Source organism: Sesamum indicum, linkage group LG2, assembly GCF_026168435.1.
Source record: "Sesamum indicum cultivar Baizhima isolate 11 linkage group LG2, ASM2616843v1, whole genome shotgun sequence".
Taxonomy (NCBI): domain Eukaryota; kingdom Viridiplantae; phylum Streptophyta; class Magnoliopsida; order Lamiales; family Pedaliaceae; genus Sesamum; species Sesamum indicum.
The window spans coordinates 5,320,627-5,337,873 of record NC_142658.1 but is presented as its reverse complement, the minus strand read 5'-3'; the positions used below and the strand labels follow the sequence as shown (position 1 = coordinate 5,337,873).

Sequence of the window (17,247 nt, the reverse complement as noted above, 5' to 3'; positions counted from 1 at the left end):
CTCCATCCAGTCACTTTCATTCGTATATTGGAAAATGGTGGAATTAATTGGACCCATAGTTAAAAAAAATAAAAGTTATTGCCATTGTCTTTGAATTTTCTTCTTTATCTTCAGGGGAAATTATTAATATTTTCGAAATGCATCCTTGATAATGTAATGATATTAATTTATTTTATTATATTGATTGTATTGAAATATTAATATAATTATTATTTTTATTAAAAAAATTAAAAGAATTCAATTACTTTGAAAAATTGGTATTCATTTGTATTAATATATATATAAAAAGATACTTTTTTTTTACTAACAAACAATAATTTATAATTAATTTCTTTGTAAAATAATATTTTGAGTTGATTTTTAATATATTGTTTTAATTTATATATCTTAATTATAATATACTTTAAACATGAAAAAATTATTTATTATATGATATAAGGGCGTCCGAAGTTTATACAAATTTGAACACTAGTAAAACCGGGATAAGATATGGATCCACCTGCTTCCAAACATGATACTTCTTATTAAGAAGGAAAGAGGGGTAAAGAATTAAAACTTTGCTTCGCCTCAGTGCGTTCATCAATGGCGAATCTGACAACTGATTCCCCTCTCTCCCGCCGCATCGCCCGTTCTTTCCTCCAATTCCTCAACTCCGGTAATCACTCTGTAGTATCGTGTATAAGTCTACGTATATATCTTGGTGTATTTGACCGTAGCTGTACTTATGTGGTCTTTTCTGTGCCCTACCTAAAGCATGTTGCTTAAAGTTGCGAAGAATCAGTAATTACAGTCCGGAATAATTCATTTGACTGAAAGACGTTTTTTTTTTTTTCGTTTTTGTTTTTCCTAATGGAAATTGTTGTATATACACAGTTGAACCTTCAGAGGGAGTTGATAGTGAAGCGCTTGATGTTGCGAAGGAATGTTTAGCGGAGGTTTTTAAGATTGATCAGTTTTCCCTCCACAGTCAGCCAAATTGTGATTCCTTAATCGATATTTTCAGCTCTCGTGAAGCGATCGCACGTCAAGTTGTTGATAGTGAGAGAAGTTCTGGTGCATCCACTTCGTCCTCGGGAAAGAATGCTGGAGTTTGTCCTTTCTCACTTTATTGCTCCGATGTTATCCACTAATATGATTTGTTATTTGGTGTTTGGCAATGACTTCTAACTATTTTATTTACGGTGCATTCTTTGTGTGCTCAAAATTTGCGTTGCGTACAAAAGCATGGAAGACAGGAAGATCCTCTTGCCCAATTTCCAAAATATTCACCGACCTACTTTCGAGTAGAGTCTTGGTGTATTTCTTTGCTTGACAAAGTCTTTTTTCATGAAAACGACATGGTACTTTGGTCAAAATTGGATTTCAGCTATGATGGTTAATGTGTCCCCTATATCTCTTCTTCTGTTTTTGTTGTATTAATATTATCTTCTTGCTGGATGGATTGAGGTAATGATGGTTCTCTTGTCTGTTCTTATGCATTTGGAAATTAGGTCGATTCTAATTCTATATTGTTCCATATACAGGGAGGGGACAAGACAAGAGAGCCACATTCACCTGGTAGGCTGAATGCTGTTTTCTGTTGCTTAAACAATGTTCTCATATGCAGTTCTTGTGGATGATTAGTGATTTTCCATGCTTAATACTCTTTGGTAGGACTGCACGTACTTGTTATTTAGATTTGATCAGAAGACCGTAAGTCCTTTATTTTCATTACCACCAATACAACTATGGTGAACACTGATGGGTCAGGAGTGTACAACAAGAAACTACCTGCATTCTCAAAATAAAACACCTTTTGTGTCAACATACAGTTGCAGTTGATCCACTGCCTTTTTCTCTAATTGGCATGCTGATGAACTTGTTTCTGAAGTCAGCATGTGGTCTGGTAGTTCCTTTTGGGAAAAGGACTGAAGGGTCTAACTTACATGCATGAAAAGGTAATGAAAGGAAAACTCATGTAGGGGAAAGGGTGAGGGGTACGAGACAGCTGAATATGACCCATATCAACCATAGTGTTTAACCAAGTTGGTCTAACCATCAAGTGTTAAATTCTTGACCAGGACCATCAATTTTTCATCCTATTGAGAAACTTTGCTTTAAAGACATGAGATTTGTAGCATAAACAACGATAATTTAGATGCTAGAATCTGGAATGCCCCCTGCTGCTTTAGAATTGACTGATAGTTTTGATTAAGGGGAGGAGACAAAGATGGAATGCATATCTTTTCTGACTACAAGTGACCGGTTGATAATTTGCCTTCTATGTGAAGGACATTTTCCTTTTTGCTAAGGGATATCATGCATTGGCAGGGAAAGATGAACTCTTTGGGCAATTTTTTGGTGCTCTGGAAAAGATCCACTATTTCAGAAGAATGCCTGATGGAAATGATGATCAGATCCAGCTTGACAGAGCAACATATTTATTTCACAAAGCTGTGGAGGTATGAGGTGCCTCATTGAATACAACTAAGCAGTGTGTGCACATCAGAAAATATGTAGTTTTTGATCTAGTAATACAAAGCTGTATACCGACAGTACCGTTAAATATTAATGTGAACTATGTTGAAAACAGTACAAGTTTTGCACCAAATCATTTTACATGTAATTTTGATTCAACAATTAGTGATTTGTTTCTTATCTGAGAAGCATGGATCAAATTAGAATTTCAATGTTATAAAACAGTTTGTTAAATTCATTGCCTGTGTTCCCTATACATTGTCATGATGTCAACAACTTAGAGGAGTACACACTGAGTGCATAAAAGTATCCACCGGTTGTTGTAATGCCTATGGCTGAAAGAGTAACATTTTGGATTATATTGATGGAGTTGTTTCCAAAGAGAAAGTTACAAGTAGTGCTTGGTGAAAAGGAATGCTAGATGCACTATCGTGATAGGACCGACAAGATGGTGAGTTATGGATGGTGTTATGCCATTGTGAACAGGGAGTTATGGATTATAGATGGTAGATTTATGTTCAGTGTTTAAGCAGCTAGTTTCACAGGATGAACTTTAAATCATTCCTTGGCCCTGTCTTTCTTGGTTTGGGATTTTTAAATATGTGAACATTCATATCAAGTGGCTGTCCTCAATTCATTTTTCTTAATAGGTGCGAGTAATTGGCAAGTTCTTTTTATGTACGTTGTATATTTTATATTAGTATCAGGTTGTCTTCTTGCTATCAAATGATCAAACTCTTGCAGTTTGGTGATTCCCCTGATTGAATATTCTTTGGTTGCTTTAAGATCCTTTCTATACTTCTTTTTCATCTTTATGTCTAAAACAATGATAACAGGAAATGCAAATAGCAGGGTGTCAAACATTTGATCAAAAGATCCTGGCAGAAACATTCAAATCACAAGGTATTTCTTTTCATGAGATGTCAGTCTTTCGGATCATTTCATTCACTTTTGCTATTTTCATTTTTCCTCCATGGTTATTTTGCTCCTGATATAGAAGGTATCAACATAGCTTGTGAGGCTTAATTATTTATTTATTATCAAAAAAAGAAAAATTGTAAAAATAATATTTTTTAAAATAATATAATAGATTTGTGTCGAGTTGTGGACACTGTCCACGACTCGGCACTAAATTCTTCTTTTAGAAAAAATAAAAGCCACGACTCGGAGTTGGGAACACTTTCCACGATTTTGACTCGAAATCATCTTAATTTTTTGGCTTGACAGCCAAGGCTGACACGCCAGCCAAGGTGTGTTGCTTGTTTTTATTTATTTATTTTTGATTTTTTTTATTTTTATAAATACTATATATTATTATTATTATTATTAATACATTATAATTATTTAATTGTAAAAATTTAAATATTTTTTAATTATAACTAATGTTAAAAATTTATTAAATAAAAAAAGTACAATTAATTATTGTAAATATTACATTAAATATAAACATTATTTATAATTTCGATATAAATAGCGGTATATAAATTATAATAACTTGTTTCGATATACATCAATATAATAACGATAATTAAATTATAGTAACTTGCATAAAGTGAGACAAATGTTCACATATTATTGTTATATATACATTAGTATTATTATATATATGTATATATATTCACCAGTCTTGACTTGTTGATAATTCAAATTTATGGTATAATTTTAACTGATTCACTAAAAACACTTAAAATATTCACTAAATACAATAAATACAAATATTATTTATGATCTGTGACCGACCCCACACTGGTACATAGTGCAAGTTATTTATCATTGTTCTATTCATGTATTTTTTTCTTTTTATATATTATATATATTATTATTATATGGTACAATTATTTGATTATAAATTTATATATTTTTTAATTATAATCAATATTAAAAAATTATTAATTAAAAAAATCACAATCACTTGTTACAAATATTAATAAATACAATTAATAAATTTCATAAAAATTACAATCACTTGTTATATATATATAATATTTATAAAAATAAAAAAAAACCCAAAATAAATAAACAAGGCTGACACGCCTTGGCTGGCGTGTCAGCCTTGTCTTGTCAAGGCTTGACAGCCAATGTGCATTCAAGCACAAAAGGAAAAAAAAAATTAAGATGATCTCGTGTCGTGGACTTGGACAGTGTTCCCGACTCCGAGTTGTGGATGCTATTCACGACTTTGCTTTTTATTTTTTTAAAAAAAAAAATTAGTGTCGAGTCGTGGACAGTGTCCACAACTCGACACAAATCTGTTATGTTATTTAAACAAACATTATTTTTATAATTTTTCTTTTTTTTTTTTATAATAAATAAATAATTAAGCCTAGCTTGTGGAGTAACTGTGAATTTCCTTTTCGTTCTTTGTATTCTGTGTTTCTGGAGGAAAAAAAACCTTCGCCTCTTGAATCTTCTGTTTTCATGCTTGTTCATTTGTTTTTTCTTTTGGTAGGTAATAAGGCCATGCAGTCTAAACTTTACACAGAAGCGATCGAGCTGTATACTTTTGCTATTGCTTTATGTGAAGACAATGCTGTTTACTATTGCAACAGGTTAGCAACATATTGTTATTAATTTATGGTGTTATATCTTTTTATTTGAAATCCCCAGTGCTTCAAATGATACCCCTAAAGACAAATACTTGTGTTCCAAGGTGCTCGTAGAGCAAATGTAGCTTTTGGACCAGATCTTCATTTTTTCCCCTACCTCCCATAAGCACCACTCTGTGACTTAACATTACTAAAATGAATTTTCTTGTTACAAGTTTTGAAATCTTATGCAAATTTTCTCAGGGCGGCTGCATATACCCAGATTCATCGATATGCTGATGCAGTCCAAGATTGTCTAAAGTCCATAGAGATCAATCCAAATTACAGCAAGGCTTATAGTCGCTTGGGGTTTGCTTATTATGCTGAAGGGAAGTACAGGGATGCAATTGATAAAGGCTTTAAGAAAGGTTGGTGGCTGTGATAACCTCTGAGACATGTACTCCTTTCAAGTTGGTGGAATAGAATAAGTACGACTTTATTCAGATTAGCAACTGACAACTTGTCCAGAATCTTTGGTCATCTCACCTTGGGATGATGATACTTAATAAGTTTCAATGTTTCATGCATTTGCTTTAGATGGGTTAGCAAGGAACTAGTATTATTAAACCATTCACATTGTTTTAGATGTTGGTTGACATCATATGCTTGCTGCTAAGTTCTTGTTCTGAGAATAAGTTATTTGGGATCACTCAATTGAATGTTTGTGGAGATTTTAAAGAAGTCACAAACACACACAAACCTACTGAAAGGTGGAATTGTGTGAAACTGTGGTTACTAATGGAATTATCATCTTTCTGGCAGCCCTGCAGCTGGATCCTAACAGTGAATCAGTGAAAGAGAATATTCGGGTTAGTGGATAAATGTTTGAAGGATTGTTGTGGGTGGTAGTTCATAGTTATACGTGATATCATTCTTATTTTGATTCTAGGTTGCCGAACAGAAACTGAAAGAAGAGCAACAAAGGGCGGGGCCTGGTCAGGTAATTGTTTCATGCTCTACCTCCCAATACCTATTTCGCTGTAGAGTGATAACTTGACACTAATGATGTGAGGATTATTGCATTCTTACTTTGTATATTAGTCTAGAGACCTGCATAAATGAAGGGGAGCTTTGGTTATGTCAAGTTTTAACCTTGCCCAAGTAATGCATTCTCATCAAGGATCAACTGGAATTGTCATAACAGCAGTTATATACTATCATTATAAAAGTGTTCTGCTCTTTCTGTTTTGGATTTGGCAAAGCAACATTCTGTGTTCTAATATTAACTACACATTCACTGACAAACAAGATGCTTTTGCCACCGACATCTTGTTGAATATTTGCTGAATATGAGCACTTACTTGAAACACATTTTGGGTTCTGTTTGCCTTTATAGAGTTCAACTTCCACCAGTCATGAACAGTCCAGCAATCAACATGGAGGTGGATCTAGAACTAATGCTGCGGGAACGCCTCCATTTACTTCCATGCCGTTCAACATCAACGGTCTTCCTGCCGATATCACTAGCATGCTAATGAATATGGCCGGTAATGCCTTCCCAGGACCACACCCTCAAAATGGACATGAAGGAGAGAATGAAGCTGGTATACATAATGAGCCAGGCATCAGGGTTGGTGGGAACATAAATGTCAATGTTAATGAACTGCCTGAGGATTTATCTGGAGCTTTAAGGTCTATGATGGGAATGTTCTCAGGAGCTGCATCTCATGGGAATCAACAGGATGATAGCAATGGAAGATCATCGGCAAGTTGAGCTAGGAAGAAGCACAAACTCTGCAAGTTGGTTTCTCCTGTTGAAATTAGCTGCATGATACGCCCATCTCTAACTGGTGGATCCTTCTATAAGCTGTAGTAGTTACATTTACATTTTGATAACCAGCAATAGTTTTTTGGTGGCTGGGGAGTCCTCTTCTATCTTTCGTTCTTTCCCTTTCTTTCTTTTTATCTTCAGGCGATAAATAGTCATTATTTTGCGGGAACATTCTTTCCCAGCCAAGATAAAACGCATGTACAGAAATTTGGTGAAACAGAAAGTGGGGATGTAGGTATCTTAAGACTGCTCTTGAGTTATTTTGGTCCAAGTCGTTGGAAACCCTTCAAGTTAATTCAATTTTAGCCACAACTCGTATAGAATTATTATGATAGCACTATACCAAATTATTATAAACCAAAAAAAAAAAACCCTTCAATCTCCTAACTCATGTTAAATAAACTACTTAATCAAGTTCTTTTAGAAAATTAATTTCAAGCAATCACATACACTAAAAAATTACATTTAATCTTATTTTATTTAAGCTTATTGTTATTTAAAATAATATAATAGTATTTGTTTTGGCATGTATATATAATCATCACTATCAATATAACACATATCATATAAAATGTTAAATTTTTATTTAGTTTGAGTAAAATATATATTAATAATTAATGGGATTAAAAAAAGTTATTGCATAAATTTATAAGAAAATGATAAAATTTAATATAAAAAAATGATTATAAATTTCATTAAAATAAAAATTATGTGCGCAGACAATACGTTCATTTATGACATGTGACTTGGTTCCCCAATCATATCTCCTCCATCAAAACAGAGAAGAAGAAAATAAAAGGTTACGTGCATGCTTGCGGTTGCGGGGAAATAGAAAGAAATGCAATTGCTCATCCTCCGAAAGGAGACATAAAATCGGATAACTCCAAAGCCTCCCGCGATTAGTCCAACTTGTTGAAGTGACTTTATTTCATTTTTCCTCTCTCTCGGGTAAATTAGCTTTTTAATTTTCTCAAATTTTCGTTGAAATTTCTGAAATTTTATTGTCAAAGTTTGTACTATAACCTTTTGCATACTTTCCGTGGTGGTTTTTCCTCTCAATCTAGCTCCTTGATTGTTTTCATATGAATTCCTTTCTTCTTTTCTCGTTTCCTGTTAATCCTTTTTATTTCTGTTTGAATCTGGAGTTGCAACCTCGGTAATCTTACGATGTAATGTTTTTGGTTGATTTATTGCATACATTATGCTTAAGTAATATCTAAGTGTCGCAAATATTGTGATTCGATAGTCACATAAAGATTTGCAGAAACTAGATGACAAAGATTTGATATGGTTGGCTTGTGCTTTAGCAGTAAGAATACTCATAATGTGGAGCGAGGTAGTATTAAAATTTCCATTCTTGCTTCTATGTTTTGATCAAATCTGGTCGAGCTGCAGTGGAAAACTAAATATCGCTTCATTTAATGTATCAGGGTCTAATGCGCAAGTTACCTATCAGCTGCTGATTCATGGATACTGGTAGCAATAAGTTCGGGAGAGGTTGGAATGATCTTTGTCAGGATGAGAATTTGTAAAACTTTTGCACTGTTTGCAATATCTTGTATTATTTGTGACTTCATTTTTGTATTGGAACTTGTCATTCTATTCCTGATTTCAGCATGGAGTTATGTTCCCTTCTCTTATTGTTTTTACAAAAAAACATGATAGAAGAATTGGACCATAGGCTGAATCAGTAGAAGAATCCATAGTAGCAGATGGAGCTAGCTTTCTAATAAATTTCTGTATCTTCCCGTTGTGATGCATTAAAGTTTGTTCACAAACAATGCTTATTATTAAAGAAACATTATGTAGTTCCTCTCTAGATAAAACAAGTTTGTCATTCAGATGGTTTCTGTTTTCCATTAGCCACATTTGAGTCTAATGACTAGAGTAGCCAGAAAATAATGTTAACATTTTGAACAAGTGGATTAATCATACATTTTTCAGGACAACTCCTAAATTCTACTATCCAAAAACTGCAAGGAAAAAAATTTAAGCTAATTTCTCGCCAGTTCTTGGTCCCTGAGATGGTGTGAGTTCCCACTTTTCTGATTGCATAATGCTTTATATGAAGGCAATTAACCAAAAATGATGGATTTTAGAACATTTGATACTATCAGGTCACTGTAGCAAAGTTCTCACTTGTATTTCTGAATGTTACATGCATGGTTTGGCAATCTTTTGGTTTGACCAATATTTTCCACTGATATTTCATTCAATGCACTAAATATTACCGGCTTGGGCCTGTTACTGAAGTAGGGCCCAGAGAACTTACAGGTGGTCTAGATCTTATAAGTTACTACAAGTTGTTGCCTCACCATGAGTTTTTCTGCAAGAAGTCGGGTTCTGTGTCACTTCTAGACACGCACTACCTTTACGATGTGGTTGGAGATACAGATATTAGGAAAGGGGAGGGGATGCAATTGGATCAGCTCATTCAGAATACTTTCCCCAGAAATACTAATTCATGCATTGAGCCATTCAATTTAGATGTCCTTGGAGAAGCCTTTCACCTCCAGGAATCAGCATCAGTCGACCTACCCCCTGTAAGAAACTTTCTGCATTGAGGCTCGATTTAGTTTGCACTTTTTGCCTGAGCTATTAATGTTGCATAACTACACCCTTATGACTTCCCAAAATTGGGGTAGAAAGTGTCCTTCCAGTTCTAGTAATGATTTTGCTAAATTTTAACCTGAAAAACTCATCTGATAGCATCTTGTGCTGTTCTTTAGTCTGAGAAGGGAATTCCTACTGTTGCTGTCAAACCTAAAAGTGAGTTTACAGCCAAGGACAAGCATAAAAAGCACAAGGACAAAGACAGAGAGAAAGATAAAGACTTCAAGAAGCACAAACATCGGAGTAAAGAAGAGAAGGAGAAAAAGAAAGATAAAAACCACCAGGTTTTATTAATGAGCTGCTTTTTCTGGTAGAGAGTAAAAATCTATTCTGGGGCGTTTATCCATATCCAAAGCTAGTTGATTGGCATAAACTATTGCATGCCTTCAATTCAGTGAAGGGCCAGGAATAATCTTATATAGTGCATAACTTCTGATTATCAAAGTATTTCTTCACTGATTGATGAGTTCCAACAAAGAAACAAAAATGCCCTTTAGGTGGGACAAAGAGCAGACTTGTGGAAGTTTAATAACCCGTAGAATTTTAATTTGTTTCATCTTGTATACCCTTTCTTTTGAATTATGCTCAGATAGTTTGTTGCCTTTTCCTATGTTACTCGCCTTTCAATTCATTGACTGGGACATAAATCACTTTTGTGATTCCAGAAAAGGAAGCGTGATGCAGATGAGGATACCAATGGCAGTAAGAAACACAGAAAAAGTAAGGTAACTAGGACATGAATCAACTAGTTCTATTATTCATTTCTTGATTATGAATTTCAGATAACCATGATATTAATTTTATAATCACATCTAAGAGACGCAAGTGTTTCCTGTAAAATTTCTTGACATGCTGAAAATGCAGGATAAAAGCTCAAAGAATGAGGTGGGATTAAAGGTTAGCAGCATGAGAAGTTGTGAATGACCTCCCCATGGCTTTATATTTGGATCAACTGAGGTATATGTCAGAAATTAATGATGCTATTTTTCGCTGTATGTCATTTTTATTCTGCCTTATCTCTGAACTTTTATATTCGAGGCCTGAGCTAGCTAGAAGCCTCAGAAATTCTTATGTAAGCTCATGCTTAACTTGTCAAGGTTTTTCTATATTAAGGTCTATTTCCTTATTTTGCGCAATCATGGTCTGACTTTTCTATTTTTCCTTCTATTCATGTTATCACATATTATTTAGTTTCACTGGCACAATGCCTTTAAATTTGAGCACAATTTGATTTAATCCTTGTTTCGGGAAATTCGTTGACCTTTTTACTGAGTATGCATGCATAATAAGAGATCTCTAGAAAAATAAATTTTGCAAGAGGTAAACTAAGGCAGTGAAAAAGATGCCAGCAGAACTGAGTTAGAGTCACATAGTCATTTAGTAGTTGTTTTCAATGAAACTCTATTTTACATTTCGTGCGCACAAGTGCTTGTGATGAAGGGGGAAGTGATTTGATCTCGACCTCTTATTTTGATCTGCCACCTTCTTTACTTTCCAGCTATTTGTAGAAGCTGATATGCTACCCCTGCATCAAGCTAGTCAGCTATTGTTCACATTTGTCCTTCTCCATGCAGAATTGTCAAGAAGGTGAATGGAGTCTAGACAAGGTTGAATGCCAAAAAGGGATCGCTGTCATTATACATCCGTCAGTTGCTTCAGAAATTCTTTATTGGATATATCAAGATACGGTTGACATCTACCCCATCAAAGTTTTTCTTGATGTCGCCATTTTGGAAATTCTACCCTCTGTTTTTACAGCATTTTTCTCTAAACTGTAGGTCCAGGTCTTGCCAGGAAAGATAAAAAATGAAATTTGTGTCGAGTTAGATTGTGTGCATTCTATTTTGTTTTATTCTTGTTAGCTCATGATTTCTAGGTTTGTTTATCCTCAGAGGCCAAACTTTGTATATGAGAATGTGGAAATTTTATGTTAATGAGGAAAACTACTGGTGGTCCATGTATGATACGTTCCTGTTGTATAGTAGGTTGTAATAGGAAAAAATATGTTAGAAGGTGTCATTTCTACTATTGTTGAGTGTAATATGGGTGGTAAAAAAGTAGTTAACATTTTTTATTTGAAATTCTTTGACTGCAAAATGTAAGTTAAAAACTGCTCATTTGGTGACCTAGGAGATGTACCTATTGCTCCTTCAAACGGGCGGATAGGTTTGGTAAGATTTGCTTTTCTTACTAATTTATATATAGAAAGAAATTTGAAATGCAGAATTCCAATCAATTTCAATGTTGGATGAATATTTCAATATATTGATTGATAAGTTAAACGAAAGTTTAGTTTCAAACTCCTCTTCAACACACCATCAAACTTGATTATTTGATTATTTTTAATTAGTAAAAATAAATTAATAATAAGCAGCAAAAATAGGAAATAAAGAAAGTAAAAAAACGGAATTCATTTCAGGACAGAACCAAAATAAGAAGAGGAAAATGGCAACCACAAAGTAGGGCTGTTTTCAGTAATTTCTCCAACCTAATAAAGAAACAAAATTTCAATGTGTGTGTGTGTGGTCTAAACAAAATCTCCGCCGAACCAAAACCAAAACCCATGGGATACTCCAAAGTGGGCAAAAGACCGAAAGCCCACAAAGACTTACATGCAATCACATTCACAGGCACAGCTTCACTCTTTCTGAAACTCCAAACTCTGCTCTCATTGTTCTTTCCGCCAACACAGAAAACACTCCACTCTCTCTTTCTCTCTCTTGTCTGAGGATTTCTCGCCCCTTTTAACTCCTCTGTTTCCCAAATAAAACTTCTACCTTCCAACTTTTCTCACATTATTTTCTTGTAATGTGGATCATTTGACTCAAAATTGTACCCAATTGATTTCTGCTGCACTCAAAGGTTTATTGCTAACTGTTAAAGGTATGATTTTGTTCATGTTTTTACATTTCTTTCTTGTTTCTTGAAAAGGGTTTGTTTTGATTTTCTGGTTTGTTCATTGTTGTAGTGTTTGCTTCTTTATTTCTGTTTCTTTTCCCCCTTTTTCTCTGGGGTGGGGGCTGGTCTGGGCTGTAGGGGTTGGCTGATGTTAATTGTAAAGTTTGTGAAAGGACAGGTTCGATGCTGAGGAAATGCTCATGCATTTCGGCCTTTATTATGGCGTTTTCAATTAGACGCATCTCCGTTTGGTACTTACTTGCCCTGTAATATGTTGTGTTGGTATTAGGCTTTCAGCTATGTGGTCAGGATTTATGTAGTTTTACTTGCTGAGAGCTTATTGAGAATGATTTCATGGGGTAATTGCTAATACCTGCTGGGGATCAAAGTAATTGCTTTCCCTCAGAGTTACTTCTTCAGTCTTTGTTATGTTGATACATCGTCAATTTAATATTTGAAAATTTCAAAGTCTGCAGCTGTGTTGCAGCATTCAAGTTTAGTTGACTTTTTTTATAAGTCTTCATTATTAGGCTGACTTTGCTGTAATTCTGTGATACTGCATCAGTGGCATCACTGAGTTTGTTGGAAGGTGTTTTTGGTGTAATCACGCCTGATTTCATTGCCTTTGGGTTTCTTGGCAGCATTCTTCAAATGGGTCCTTATTATGTTGGTGTCATCATTCCACTCGTGGTCACGCTTCTACTTCGTGGCACGAAGGGGAAAAAAAGAGGTTTGCCAGTGAATGTTGGTGGAGAGCCTGGTTATGCAATCCGAAACTACCGGTTTAGTTCACCCGTGCAATCAGCTTGGGAAGGGGTCACAACTCTTGCTGAGCTTTTCGAGCTGTCATGCAAAAAACATTCCGACATGAGGTTATTGGGCACTCGGAAATTAATTGCTAGCGAAGTGGAGATATCTGATGGAAGGTCTTTTGAGAAGCTGCATTTAGGTGATTATGAATGGTTGAGTTATGGGCAAGTGTTTGAAGCAGTTTGCAACTTTGCCTCTGGTTTGGTGCAACTTGGACATCAAAAGGGAGAGCGAGCAGCTATCTTTGCTGATACGCGTGAAGAATGGTTCATTGCGCTGCAGGTAAATCATGGTCATGTCTTGCAAATAGTTTGTTTTCATTCTTCAACCCTAGGATCCACTAGATAATTTCTCATTTTAATGCTTGAACCCCTTGTACAAGGGACACTGAAATACTCAGATGAACATTCTCTGCCCCTCCTTGTAGGTGTACAAAGTCATTAATGTTCTATGAGGATGGTAACCTTACAATAAGAGGATGCATCAAGCACGCTGAAAAAACTGATATTCTTAATTTTTGTTTACCAGGCATGTTTCAGGCGAAATGTGAGTGTCGTGACCATTTATGCATCTCTTGGTGAAGAGGCTCTGTGCCATTCATTTAATGAGGTCTCTCTCTCTCTCTCTCTCTTGCTCTCTCTCTCTCATCCACACACAGAAGAAAAAGAAGAAGAGATACACGCAAAAGCTCATACTTACAAAGGCTTAAATTAGAAAATAATCTATATTCTACTTCAGAACTTGCTTTTCTCTGACAATATCATGGATCCCAAATGAAGATAACTTCACGATTACATGCATGTTTGAATGGACTACTTGTGACGAAGGCACTCAGCATTCACTTTTTCCCATTGTTGTGTAATCTTCTTATTCTCGTCAACATGTTCTTAAAAAGTTCCACTCTGTTTCAGACAGAGGTCACAACTGTGATTTGCGGATATAAGGAACTGAAGAAAATAGCAAATGTAAGTGGACAGCTTGACACTGTTAAGCGTATTATATGCATGGATGATGAATTCCAGTCAGATGCTTCATTGGTTCCTGGAAGCAGCAGCTGGACTATCACTTCCTTCTCAGATGTAGAAAAATTGGGCCGCGAAAATCCAGTTGACCCAGATTTACCTCTTTCAGCTGATATTGCTGTGATAATGTATACCAGTGGTAGTACTGGTATGCCCAAGGTTAGTATGAGTTTTGCAGTTTGGGCCATATTTAAGTTTTTGATGTCCTTATCAGTTTGCATAATTCTTAGCTTTCTATATATATACATATATATATATGTGTGTGTGTGTGTGTACATTGAATTTGCCTACTTGTTTGACATACTTTGTTTTACTAAGTTGGTGGGTTCTCTACCTATAGATATTTATTTTATTGTATTGTCTAGTAGCTGCCTGAGTTTATTAACTGAAGCTTTTATTCGTGCAGGGAGTCATGATGACACATGGAAATGTTTTAGCTACAGTATCTGCTGTGATGACAATTGTTCCAGGACTAGGAAACCAAGATGTTTATTTAGCATACTTGCCACTGGCTCACATTCTTGAACTTGCAGCAGAGGTATGAAATATTCCGGACTCTGGATTACTGGAACTAATTCAGTTTGCTTGTGTTGCATTTCTTTCTCATAATTAAGAGTCACTTGTTGAAAAAAAAATTGAGAGACTCCTATTTGAATGTAGAATCTTATAGCAGCCATTGGAAGTTCTATAGGATATGGATCTCCTTTAACTCTTACCGATACTTCAAATAAGATTAAGAGAGGAACTAAAGGGGATGCTACAGTACTAAGACCAACATTGATGGCAGCCGTCCCAGCTATTCTTGATCGTGTTCGAGATGGCGTGCGTAAAAAGGTCTAAAGTTTTTCCTACGAATTGACTTATTTTCAATTTCTTTGAGATAGCAAGGATACTGATACATTTAAGCTAAATTTTGGTCAAAATTCAGATAGATGCTACTGGTGGACTCCCAAAGAAACTATTTGATTTGGCATATGCTCGTCGATTGTCTGCTATAAATGGCAGTTGGTTTGGAGCATGGGGCTTAGAGAGACTTTTGTGGAACCTTCTGGTGTTTAGAAAAGTTCAAGCAATTTTGGGTGGTCGTATTCGTTTCATATTGTCAGGAGGGGCTCCGCTTTCTGGTGACACTCAAAGATTTATTAATATATGCCTTGGGTTAGTATGACTCTAAACTCCAATTATCAAAGGAAATTTTATAGTCTCTATTCTATGAATTTGACCACTGCAACACTACATGCCTATTTTGATTTCGGTTTCACCATTATTTGGATTGACTTAATCTCACTGTTGGAGATGCTCTATAAACGCTCCAAAATATAACTGTCATACTACTAAACATATTTTATGAAAGAGCTTCATAAAAAGCCTTCTCTTCTACAATCTTTATGTTAGGAATTTACAAGACATATTGTGAAACATGCTAGAACAAGAAGAGAAATCAAACACAAGAATGTATGATCTGTATGTGTTTATCGGGACGAATTGCTCTTATATCCATGATTAGTCAAATTTCTCTTAATATAATTGATTTTTTTGTACAATTAATATATGAAGTTTTCGGTTTTTTTTTAGATAGCTGGAACTTGAATAACAGATCTATTTGTATGCCCTAATAACTACATTATTGTGTCTGATATGTCATTACGAATATGTGGTGTTTTTTCATCCTCGTCCCCTTTGTAATATATATTTATTTGGGATTTAATTCTTTCGGCTTCCAATTGTTGGTCACTTTTTTGGTGTTTCCAGTTCTCCAATTGGTCAAGGGTATGGTCTTACCGAGACCTGTGCTGGAGGGACCTTCAGTGAATATGATGATACATCTGTTGGTCGAGTTGGTGCTCCGCTGCCTTGCTCAATCATCAAGGTAAATGCATCAGTTTTAGTTAACTTCAGTATCACCATACATCATTGAAATTGGAATTCCTGTTCATAGTTTCCAATTACTTTATAATCATTCACATGATTAAAAATGTTTACTGCAATATAACATTTGTAAATTTCAGTTGGTTGATTGGCCTGAGGGTGGATATTTAATTAGTGATTCTCCAAAGGCACGTGGAGAAATAGTTATCGGTGGTCCAAATGTTACTCTTGGATACTTCAAAAATGATGACAAAACAAAGGAAGTTTACAAGGTATTTGTTTGTAATGATCTAGGGTTGTATTCTTGTATCGGTCCATCGAAGTATATGATTTTTGAAATTTTATTTTTCTGGTGCCTGAAGGTCGATGAGAGAGGAACAAGATGGTTCTACACTGGTGACATAGGGCAATTCCACGCTGATGGTTGCCTTGAGATCATTGATCGCAAAAAGGACATTGTTAAACTTCAACATGGAGAATATGTTTCCCTAGGAAAGGTACAAAGCAAGATTTGTGTCTTTGTATTTATCTCGCTGTTGAATCAGAGTTTTGTCAGATACTGACAATTTCCTATGCAGGTGGAGGCTGCTCTAATTGTCAGCCCATATGTCGACAATATAATGTTGCATGCTGATTCTTTCCACAGTTACTGTGTGGCTTTGGTGGTGGCTTCTCAGGCCAGTTTGGAAGCCTGGGCTTCAAAGCAAGGAATCACATATTCTGATTTTTCAGACTTGTGTGGGAAGGAAGAAACTCTGAAGGAAGTCTCCACTTCATTACTCAAGGTACTTCTATTCATGCACAAACTATAAACTATGAAGGTTTGAATACAATGATCTTACATGGGTTAATGTTCAAGTTGGTTTAAAGCGTTTCATTTCAATTCGTATTGTGCAGGCAGCAAAAGCTGCAAAACTGGAGAAGTTTGAGATTCCTGCGAAGATCAAACTGTTGTCAGAGCCTTGGACTCCAGAATCTGGGCTTGTGACTGCAGCTCTCAAGCTCAAGAGAGAGGTGATTAGGAAGACCTTCTCCGATGATCTCGGCAAGCTATACTCATCATGAATTATATAGGAATACACCCTTTTTTGCAGAGTGTGCAGAAATCCTGACAGCACTATTCCCCTTCCCCCCCAACTACAGGGAAACTTTTTTCCTTCATCTACATCAATGCTACTGTTTCTGGTTTTGCCTATACCACCTATTCTTGCTGTTATCTTTT

The 17,247-nt window shown here is 35.3% G+C and overlaps 3 protein-coding genes across 9 annotated transcripts; all 3 read left to right on the top strand.

Moving 5' to 3' along the window:
• Positions 1–470: 470 nt before the first annotated feature.
• On the top strand, positions 471–7,084 carry TPR8 (Tetratricopeptide repeat (TPR)-like superfamily protein). The gene is made up of 10 exons (XM_011071238.3): positions 471–655; positions 874–1,088; positions 1,524–1,557; positions 2,311–2,441; positions 3,294–3,360; positions 4,907–5,006; positions 5,247–5,410; positions 5,805–5,851; positions 5,932–5,982; positions 6,379–7,084. The coding sequence occupies exons 1-10, from the start codon at positions 583–585 to the stop codon at positions 6,754–6,756; spliced, it is 1,260 nt and encodes a 419-aa protein (XP_011069540.1). The 5' UTR covers positions 471–582; the 3' UTR covers positions 6,757–7,084.
• Positions 7,085–7,567: 483 nt separating this feature from the next.
• On the top strand, positions 7,568–11,500 carry LOC105155369 (putative mediator of RNA polymerase II transcription subunit 19b). 7 transcript variants are annotated; one of them, XM_011071235.3, is made up of 8 exons: positions 7,569–7,761; positions 8,078–8,149; positions 8,244–8,310; positions 9,070–9,356; positions 9,543–9,710; positions 10,092–10,151; positions 10,291–10,383; positions 11,001–11,500. In XM_011071235.3, the coding sequence occupies exons 3-7, from the start codon at positions 8,280–8,282 to the stop codon at positions 10,348–10,350; spliced, it is 606 nt and encodes a 201-aa protein (XP_011069537.1). In that variant the 5' UTR covers positions 7,569–7,761; positions 8,078–8,149; positions 8,244–8,279; the 3' UTR covers positions 10,351–10,383; positions 11,001–11,500. The 7 variants fall into 7 exon arrangements, 6 of the variants coding, with proteins under 6 accessions (XP_088733650.1, XP_011069537.1, XP_088733649.1 ...); XM_088877523.1 differs by having other exon boundaries at positions 8,060–8,149; XM_088877525.1 differs by having other exon boundaries at positions 8,060–8,149; positions 8,244–8,341.
• Positions 11,501–11,979: 479 nt separating this feature from the next.
• LACS9 (long chain acyl-CoA synthetase 9) lies at positions 11,980–17,241 on the top strand. Its single transcript, XM_011071232.3, has 12 exons — positions 11,980–12,309; positions 12,966–13,416; positions 13,663–13,743; positions 14,046–14,315; positions 14,563–14,694; positions 14,817–14,990; positions 15,085–15,314; positions 15,909–16,026; positions 16,166–16,297; positions 16,388–16,522; positions 16,604–16,810; positions 16,923–17,241. The coding sequence occupies exons 2-12, from the start codon at positions 12,976–12,978 to the stop codon at positions 17,088–17,090; spliced, it is 2,088 nt and encodes a 695-aa protein (XP_011069534.1). The 5' UTR covers positions 11,980–12,309; positions 12,966–12,975; the 3' UTR covers positions 17,091–17,241.
• Positions 17,242–17,247: the final 6 nt, after the last annotated feature.

What these genes read in the sequence shown, in the direction of transcription:
- TPR8 (XM_011071238.3), top strand. Translation starts at nt 583, where the DNA reads ATGGCGAATCTGACAACTGATTCCCCTCTCTCCCGCCGCATCGCCCGT. An exon ending in CAGTGAAAGAGAATATTCGG is followed by an intron (nt 5,852 to 5,931) that starts GTTAGTGGATAA and finishes TTTTGATTCTAG; the next exon opens with GTTGCCGAACAGAAACTGAA. An exon ending in AAAGGGCGGGGCCTGGTCAG is followed by an intron (nt 5,983 to 6,378) that starts GTAATTGTTTCA and finishes TTGCCTTTATAG; the next exon opens with AGTTCAACTTCCACCAGTCA.
- LOC105155369 (XM_088877524.1), top strand. Translation starts at nt 8,280, where the DNA reads ATGGATACTGGTAGCAATAAGTTCGGGAGAG. An exon ending in AGAAAGATAAAAACCACCAG is followed by an intron (nt 9,711 to 10,091) that starts GTTTTATTAATG and finishes TTGTGATTCCAG; the next exon opens with AAAAGGAAGCGTGATGCAGA. An exon ending in AGAAACACAGAAAAAGTAAG is followed by an intron (nt 10,152 to 10,290) that starts GTAACTAGGACA and finishes CTGAAAATGCAG; the next exon opens with GATAAAAGCTCAAAGAATGA.
- LACS9 (XM_011071232.3), top strand. Translation starts at nt 12,976, where the DNA reads ATGGGTCCTTATTATGTTGGTGTCATCATTCCACTCGTGGTCACGCTT. An exon ending in AATGGTTCATTGCGCTGCAG is followed by an intron (nt 13,417 to 13,662) that starts GTAAATCATGGT and finishes TTTGTTTACCAG; the next exon opens with GCATGTTTCAGGCGAAATGT. An exon ending in TCTCCACTTCATTACTCAAG is followed by an intron (nt 16,811 to 16,922) that starts GTACTTCTATTC and finishes CGTATTGTGCAG; the next exon opens with GCAGCAAAAGCTGCAAAACT.